This window comes from Kryptolebias marmoratus, linkage group LG19 (genome assembly GCF_001649575.2).
Source record: "Kryptolebias marmoratus isolate JLee-2015 linkage group LG19, ASM164957v2, whole genome shotgun sequence".
Classification (NCBI taxonomy): domain Eukaryota; kingdom Metazoa; phylum Chordata; class Actinopteri; order Cyprinodontiformes; family Rivulidae; genus Kryptolebias; species Kryptolebias marmoratus.
The window spans coordinates 2572363-2581628 of record NC_051448.1 but is presented as its reverse complement, the minus strand read 5'-3'; the positions used below and the strand labels follow the sequence as shown (position 1 = coordinate 2581628).

At 41.2% G+C, this 9266-nt stretch overlaps 1 protein-coding gene across 1 annotated transcript in view; it reads right to left on the bottom strand.

Moving 5' to 3' along the window:
- Positions 1–9266, bottom strand: part of ift172 (intraflagellar transport 172) — a 35801-nt gene that overhangs the window by 5677 nt on the left and 20858 nt on the right. Inside the window, exons 29-38 of the mRNA XM_037981616.1 lie at positions 8279–8400; positions 6919–7061; positions 6738–6831; positions 6323–6387; positions 4872–5052; positions 3886–3995; positions 2061–2190; positions 934–1032; positions 510–619; positions 325–388 (exon numbers count right to left, since the gene is read on the bottom strand). Coding sequence (XP_037837544.1) covers positions 325–388; positions 510–619; positions 934–1032; positions 2061–2190; positions 3886–3995; positions 4872–5052; positions 6323–6387; positions 6738–6831; positions 6919–7061; positions 8279–8400 — 1118 coding nt within the window. The remainder of the gene's footprint in view (positions 1–324; positions 389–509; positions 620–933; positions 1033–2060; positions 2191–3885; positions 3996–4871; positions 5053–6322; positions 6388–6737; positions 6832–6918; positions 7062–8278; positions 8401–9266) is intronic.

Below are 9266 nucleotides of genomic sequence, written 5' to 3'. Positions count from 1 at the left end.
AAAAGCTGAGTGAGGCGTAAGAAATGACTGCTAATGATGAGCTTTTTGAAGTTTGATCTATTTGTCTGTGTTCATTAAAGTCTGTTTGCTCTAAATTCTGTATAATCTGTAACTGGGAAAAGGTCATTGATATTTCTATATGAATGATTTAAAAATAATACGTCTAAAACCAATTAATTTATGTAATTTTTAATAAATATTGATCGTGATTGGCGCTTGGCTAGGACCAAATATTAAATTTTGGCCTCCTTGCGTCCCTGGGTTTGACTCCCCTGTGTTAAATGATAACGTTTCAGGAAGAAATCAGCTTTTAGCAGGACTTACTGACTCCACTCTGCCTTGGTTTTTAAGGTGCTCTTTGTACTTCTGGTCCACATAATCCTCATACCTGAAAAATCAGCAGCAGTTTCATAAAAAAAACAAACCAAGCATTTCTCTTTTCTTCAGCGCTAATTGTTGCCGGTGTTTTGCTCCTGGTAACCATAGCTACAGCGGGAAGTTTTAAAAACCTCGGCTCCAGCTCCTTGGCGACTCTCTTGGCTTTGTTCCACTCCTCTCCCTCGATGAAGACATCGATCGCCTCTTTGATCAGGTCCAGGTTTAAGTAGAGCTCCGCAGCCTTGGACACAAACAGAGATAGAGAAACATTTACACGACAGCTGAACAAAACGGGAGGTTGGTATTTTTATTAAAATGCTTCTCTGCTGTTGTTTCGGTGCCTGTTTGTGTGTTTTCACACATCTTAATACGTTCAGATCGATTCCTTCAGAAACTTTCTCTTTGATTTCTGCTTTAGACGCCATTCTGCTGCTTTCAGCTAAACTTGTGCTGTTTTTGCAACTTTTAGCTTCCGTTTTGCTGCTTTTAAATATCCTTTTGCCATTTTTTGCCGCACTAAGCTGTTGTTCTGCTGTTTTTGTTGTTTTCACCCACAGCGTTGAACTTCCTGAGCTGCACCAGCCGCGGCCCGAGGACCTGGATCACCTCCACCGCTCGCTCTCCACTCAGGAACTTGATGGACAGCTCCGCCGCCTTAAAACACAAACAAATTTAAGGTTTACATCAGCTCGAAGGAGGCCTTTTGTGCTAAAAATAAAACCCGAACAAAGCAGGGATCCTGGTGACGTTTGCAACGTTTCTCTTGTTTTGTTAGTCCAAAAAGGTAAATAATTGTCTTTTGTTTAGTATTATTTTTGTACATGGGTAAGTTATTTTATGTTTTGTTTGCTTTTTTTGCCTTGGCTCACCCTGAAGTTGCTAAACTCCATGTTGTAAATTAAGAACCAGTAAATAAATAAATCACAATTAACAGCCACTATCCAAACCCATCCTTTTTAATTGGACTCTCAGAAAATAAAAAATAAAAATGGCTCCACCTCAGTCAGCTGTACAGATAATGAACCAAACCTTGGTGTGGTAGTAGTTGAGAGTCATCCTCAACACATCCTCTGAGCCCTAACAGCTCCTGGAAGGAGGCAGCAGGAAACACTTCCTGTCACTGAACGCCGCTGCAGCTGAGTTTAGTTTTAGTCGTCTTTAGTTTGTTTTTAATAAAAGCTCAGTGACGTCTTACACCAGGAGGGATAACCTTTTGTTTCCTGGGGTCAAAGTTAAGAAGGCAGTGGAAATATAAGCTGATGTGTGTTTTTAAGCTCACCGCTGAAAGGAAACGTATCGATCTTTGCTCAAACACCAGCAGGAGAGAAAACGCTCAGTATGTAAACAGACAAACAGAGCCGTCTCTCATGCTGATGCTACGGTTTCTGGGGATGATCAGAGTCCCGCAGGACGTGGAGCCATCGATCCTGGACGCTCCGTGACCTTCCCCTTTAGGAGCGCGGTGAAACCGAGCGTTCAGACGTTCAAACACGCGGTGATCTGTGGGAATCTTCTACTAAAAGACACCGAGGTGTCCGTGTACTCCTCATGTTAACCAGAAACTCGTGTCTTTAATAAAACGAGCTCCTCTCTGTTCCTGTCATTCCTCTAACAGCTTCCAGCTCCTCAGACAGAACCCGGAGCTGCTTTCAGGCCCGACGGAGCAGCAGAGGTGAGCCTACCTTCATCCAGCACTTCTCCATCAGGGCCGTGTTGGAGTCGTCCTTCACCTTCAGGTAACACTCCACGGCTCGGCTGTACTCGGCCAACTCTTCCCACTCCCTGGCCTGCTGCAGCAGACCCTCCACGCCCCTGGAGCCCAAACCAGAGTCCCGTCAGTTCGGAGGGGAAACAGGCAACATGCAGCTGGTAATACTTTCACAATTGTCTCCAAAAGACTGAATCAGCATTCACATCATTGCTTTGATGGTTTTTATTTTTGCAGTTTAACTAATTCTGCAGACTTTATGCTTTTTTAACCGTTTCAGCTCATTCAGGAGAACGATGCTCTGACGTTTGGTTATTCTAACTTTTATATTTTTAAAAATATTTAGCTTATTTACAAATATTTTCATCATAGAAACACATTAAAATCTCTAAAACATAATTCTCTTTGAAATCTGCTTCAACAAACTGCCTCCGTTTTTGTCTTCTTATGCTACTTTTATTTTTTTAGCTTTTAGCTAACCTTTAGCTTTAATTCAGCCCTCAGCATTCACCCTGTGTTTTCACAGAAAAGGAAATATCTCTAGTATTTATAGTCTAACAGTTTTATGTTTGGCACCATGTTGGCTCAGATCCCCCCCAACCACAAACATAAATAAATAAAATTACATTTTACAGTCATTCTATGAGGAGAAAACAAACACATTAAACAAAAAAAACTAAAATCTAAAAGAAATTTGCTGCAGGAAATAAAGAAAATACAGATTTTTCAGACCTCATGTTTTAGTGAGTTGCAGAACGTTTCTGTTCTTTTTATGACTTTTTATAAAAACATTCTTCCTCACATATTTTATAAAAGAGTCAACAGAAACACATATTTCTACTCCGGCTGAAGTCCCTATATAAACAACAAACACAAAAGAAGAGAGGATGGAGCGACAAAAGGGTGGCAGCAAAGGTCAAAGGTCAAAGGTGAGAGCAGCCATGTTGGACGGTTTGGAGACAGAACAGGAAGTGTCAGAGCTGAAGATGTTGAGGTTCTCCTTGGGAGGGACGAGGATGGACAGGATTAGGAATGAGGACATCAGAGCTCCAGCACAGGTTGAAGGACTGGGAGATAAAGTTAGAGACGGTTTGGACATGTCCAGAGGAGGGACAGAAGGATGTTAGAGACAAAGAGGACAGATATGGATGCAGTAAGAGAGGACATGGAGGACAGAGGACGCAGAGGACAGAGTCAGATGGAGGAGGAAGAAGAAGAAGACTGGCTTCTTATGGACACATTATGTCACGTCTCATCAGTAATCCTGCTGTAATTAACCTTCATTAATCTTCACCTCATCGGTGGGATTAACAACACGTCTCCTCACAAACTAACCCTCCGTGTCTGTGGTTTACAGACACCCAAAATAAAAGGGGAGACTCGCAGCGGTTCTTTCCCCTCGATTTTCATTCGTCTCCATTGGTAACTTTTGATGTTTTCTCCCACCAGTCATTAAAGCAACAGGAGGAGGATGAGAGCTGAAGGCTGCTGGTTCGCTCGCTAACGAGCTGTTCCTCGTTGGGAGTTTTGGTTTCAGAAAACATGCGAGCTACGTTTTAATAAAGCATCAAACGGACTTATTGTGCATAAATTATGACCGTGGGCTGCCGAGGAGAGGCTGTGAAACGTTTGTGGGTTGAGTCGGTTAGAATTATGTTCCAGGAATAAAGATGAATCAAATTGTTGGGATTACATCATAAAATAGCTCCTGTTAGGTGTAATAAAAAGATAATTACCACTGCCGTTTACCTAACAGGTTAGACAGAAGTAAAGTTAAAGTGTCTGTGGATGAATCTCACCGCGCTCCCTTCTTGGACGTCTCCTTCTCGAACTCCTCCTGCAGAACGGAGAGTTTGCCGGGAAGATACTCCTTACAGATCCGCATGGCGTCGCTCCACATGTCTCCGTCCTGAGAAGGACACGCAGAATACACGACAAATAAAAACTACATGAAGACGAGCGGCTCGGTCAGCGATGGATCGGACGGCGAGCTTCAGAGCAGAAACACCTTTCTGAGTTTAAACGGGACAGAAAGTTGGATTTTATGTACCTGAACTGGCATCTAGATATCTTTAAACGTTGATGATGTCACAGACGCTAACCTTTGAGATGTTTAATTTCCTGAATATTTGCAAACAAAAAGGAGGCCTGTTTGTCTTCTCTCAGCCAGTGTGTCTCTCACTGCTTTAGGATTTATGGTTTCCTCTCACATCCACACCCAGACTTCCATAGACTTCCACCGTTTTTGAGCTCTGACATAGACTTCCACTAAAATCACAGCACAAGATTCTTTTTTCTATGACTTCCAGTTTTTAAACGCTGTCCGTTTTTCTAAGGTTTTCCTCATTTCTGTGCGCCTGAAGCGATACCCCTCCCCTTTCTGAGCATCACCACGGCAACCAGTGACCCATTTCCATCATGGCTGCCCCCATAGATCTGTACAGTTCATCTCTACTTCGACCTTTCGTGTTAAGGAGAATTCAGTAAAAGGTCCGGCAGATTTTAATATTTGAAGTCACGAAAGAAAAAAAGGTTTTATCCTGGAATTTCAAAATAAAGGTCATTGATGCTCTTTAAAATAAGAGTCTGGCTCTGTCATAGCTTAGGGTATTACAAAAGTGAGTCTAAAACTATGACTGGGCTTTACAGAAGAGAAAGGATGTACTGTATGTTGAGTTCTGGTAGCTTTTAAAATTTCTTCCGTTTAAAAATAATCCAACATAAGAGGTTGAGACTGAAACTAGAGTAGGAAGAAAGATAATCTGCCGACAGGAAGTGACGTCACCTTGTAGAGCTTCACAGCCAGATCAGGCCTCTGCGCTCGGAGCAGGAAGGCTTCGGACTTTTGGAACTCCTTCTGTTCGAAGCAGAACTTGGCTTGGCCCACGAGAACCTCAGAAACGCTCTCCGGATCGTGGCTCTCAGCCACTCGCTGCGCGCCGGCCCAGTCCTTGTGGTGGACGTACCTGGAACGGGTCACACACACACACACACACACACACACACACACACACACACATGTTCCCACAGGACCAAAACTAAAAACAGTCATTTTACACAAACTTTCCCCCAAATCTAAGATAAGACACTCCAACTTTTATGAAGCTGAGCTTCACAGCTCACTAAAGAAAGGCTGGAAATCAATTAATAATAATAATAATAAAACAACTTTTAAAAATGCCTGGAAACAATATTAATCTCCTTCAGCTGTCACTGTTATCTTTATGGGATTCAGTGGTTCTTTTAATAATTAATATTACAATTAAAACTACTTCTCTGTATTATTAAATCTATATTCAATGAGTTTAATGAAAGGAATGAACTATAAGTATAAGGGTTTGGGTTTGTTTTGTCCCTTCTGGGCTCCTGTAATTAAATCCTGACCCATTTATGTAAACGGCTAATATGAATCTTTTTATTCTAATCTTTTCTAAGAAGCTGTAACTGCTGCCTGTTTCTACTGTGGATTATTTTAATTAACCTTCCAACCGTAAAGCTGTACCCCAGTACAACATCTGAATCCAAACTAAGGTGAAAAAACAGAAACAGCTGAACTTTTACTCTGCAGCTAAAGACGTTTTGCTTCTCATGACTGAGAATCTGCACCAGATGTCCATCAGAGTTAGTTTGTTTTTAAACAACTAAACTGAAAAGCATTTAAAGAAGCAGATATATATATTAAAAAACAACAAACTACTGGTGCTTGGTTGGCAAACAGAGGCTCTCCTGAGCTGCAGACAAACTGTCTGTAAACAGCTGCAGAGATGCTGCAGGTGCCTCCACCTCCTCTCAGTTTAGCTGTTTAACTCTTATTTTTCACTCCTGCTTGTTAGCTCTCCTAACGAGGTTACAGGAAGGTCTAAAAATCCACGTTGAGAAGAAGTAATAATTATTTAAAAACGGGTCCAAATCTACTTATCTCAATGTTTTAAGTGTACTCCAGTAGATTAAATCATAAAGGCAGGGACGGCTGGGTACAATAAAATAACGTGCACGTTTGGCAAGCCGTGCACACAAAAATAGGCTGTTATTTGATTAAAAACTGTCCCCTCTAAATCCGACCGTACGACTAGCTGGTTGCAAACAGTCAAAAGTAAAAAATAAATCACCTATTTTCTCCCAATGCCTGAGTCCGCTGAGATAATCCACTAAAATCAAGCCTCAGTCTTCTGCAGGTGAAATCCACCGAGCTAAATGTGTTAATATGCTGTGAAAATGAGCTCCTCTGGTACTCACATCGACACGGCTTCTTTGGGTTTTCCTGCTTTAATGAACTCCACTTCAGCCTCAGGAAACCTTCCCTGGGAAAATGAAACATGTCAGAATTAAGGATTAACACTCTCGGTGGCAGAAAGTATGAGCTGAAACTCGGCGGTAATAATGTCACCGAGCAGCATTAGTGACTGATCAGATTTACAACAGTGATAATAAGAGCGGCTTGTCAGACTGTTGGAGCTTCGTTCTGATGGGAGCTGACTTTCTCCTGCGCTTAATAAAGAAAAATTCTGCTTTTAATGAGCTCGGCCTTATTACAAAGCGTTGAACATTGTTTCATAATTGCATCAATGTTATAAACAAAACCTTTCCCTTCGTGACAGCTGGTTAGATAAATGAGGCTACCGGCCAATTTAATTAGACCCAGCGGACTTACCTCGTCTTCCAGGTATATGGCGTACTTCAGGTGGATCTCGGGAATCTTCTCCTTACTCGACAGGCGGGCCAAGTCAAAGGCAAAGTCAAATGAGCTGAGAAGGAGAGGAAATCCATCAAATCTGAAATCTGAAGTCTCTAACTGGTACTCAGGGTTTGGATCGTGTCGTCACGATGCTCACAAGTTATTTGCAGCCGTCTCGATGGCGTAGTCCAGCAGGCCGAACTTGTTGAGTAGCTTGACGGCGGCCTCTCCTCCCAGACTCCGGGCCCACAGGTAGGCCACCTGCTTCTGAGCGCCGGCGCCTCCGTGGCTCTTTGCCACCTGACGAACACAAACACGTCACAGAACGGATCCGTGGAGCTTCCAGAGTCATGGTGCCCGACAGCAGACAGAACGCTGCAGGTGGGTTTCTAACACAAACTTTATCTCCAGTGTGTTAAACATCAGTTAATCCAAGGCTTAGAAGATTACACACACATTTGTTTGCCTTCTTTATGAGAGCAGGAGGTGCTGAGATGTTTTCCAGGCGTCTAATTCAATTTAAAAGTTTGCTTCTAGGATTATTTTTCACCAAAACTGGCATAAATTTAAATCTGGCTGTTGAAGTTCATGCTGGGCTTGTTTTCGTGGGTTTGTAGGTTTTTATAGTTTCATACTTTTCCAGATGTAAAATTTCAGATTTTCCCATCAATATTTGATCCATTTTTGGTTTTGAAATGTTTGTAAATGTTTATAAAGTGGTCAGATTTTATCTCAAGCTGTACCACAAACAACAAACAGCAGGAACGACACTTTAAAAATAAGTTTCCTGTTTTCTTTACTCGTTTCTGGTTTTTATGAAACACAAGCGATGCTTCTTTGGAAACGTTGTGTTCCTCTGGGCTCCGTTGTGACTGAAAGGTTAAATATTGAGTATAAAGATCTGCAGCTGTAGAAACTTATATCAGTTAAAGTGACACTTCGGGAAGAAACCTTCATTTTGCAGCTTGATGTGATAAATGAAGAAAAGCTGACGACTATGTCTGTATTTTACTTGAAATAAAGTCAAAAATACTCTTAATATACTCTTCATTCTTGAGCATTTTTAAAAAAATATTGCTTTTAAAAAAAGCAACAGGGAACAAAATCCACACTCATCTGGAGCTGGAAATACTAAAACTCCAGACTTTTTAAGAGCCTGTTTCAGATTTCAGGGGAATGAATCTCTGCTGCTGGTTTCTTGTGGATCAGAAGTTTTTGTATCTTGTTACTAATACTTTTACTGTTTCTATAAATGTAAAGACAGTGATTTGTAAAGTTTAAACTTAAAGAATTAGTCACAAAACTGATCACTGAACCTGTAAAAAGGATCAGATTTTTAAAACAAGTTAAAGTTTGTTGGTTTAAAGAACATTCACTGTAAAATAATACAATCCAGATGTATTTATAAATGATAAACACTTCAGCCCTCCTGATGTGAAAGGAAAGACTTTAGAGACTTCAGGCTGCACAAAGATAAGGAGGGTTTTGGAAATGCAAGCAGAAAGCGTGACGTGTACCCGGTATGCGTCCTCCCACATGTCGTGGACTCGGTACATGTGCACGGCTGCTTTCCAGTCTCCGGCCTCCATGAAGTGGTACTCCGCCTCCGAGAACCGGGACTCGGCCTCCAGCTCCTGCAACGAGCACGTTTACCGGATTTATCCGCGTCCAACAGAACAGCAACGACACCGATGGAACGTCAGAGTCAAAACACAGGAACTAAAATATCTGCTGACACTTTCTGCAGCAGACATTCAGGTTTGAAAATATCCATGACAAAGATAAATAAGGTAAGACTTCAAACTCAGGCAGAAACTCAGCTGCTGACGTTAATATTCAGTGAAAACACTGAACAGCTGCAGATAATGGTTGGATTTTTCTGATTAAAACATGATTAAACAGGCAAAACATGTTGATGTAATTAAAATATGTGAATAACCTCCAAAGTGATCACAGATAGGTGCTTAGATAATCAGAAATGACTCAAATCTTAGAAGTTTTTGGATATTTTATCTATCAGGTATGTATTTTTGTTGTCTGAGAGGCTTTTTGTTGAGACTCTGTAAAATATAACTAAGCTAAACTGAACAAAATTAAAATAAATATTAGAAACGAAGGGAAAGAATAGGCTTTAAGGTTTAAACAAGCATCTGGTGCTCAGAAAACTGAATTTTTCTGCCATGTTCATTTATTTATTTTACAACTGAGCTTCAGCCGTCTTCATTCTGGGTGGAAATGTATTTCAGGTGTGGGATTTGAGTCGATCTGAAGTTAATTTGAAGGTTCAGTGGTCCTTTTTATACAAACCGTGTGGGAATATTTTAAAAGTTACAGTCGGTTTTACAGAGTCTGTGCGGCTCTGAAAGGAAAAGAAGAGGAAATTTTCTAAGAAGCCGACAGCTGGAGCTCAAAATGTGAGCTAAAGTTGTGAACACATAATGGTGACAGCATGGAGGCAGAAAGAAAGAAGGAATGCATATCTCCCCCCACCTTGCATGCCAAAGT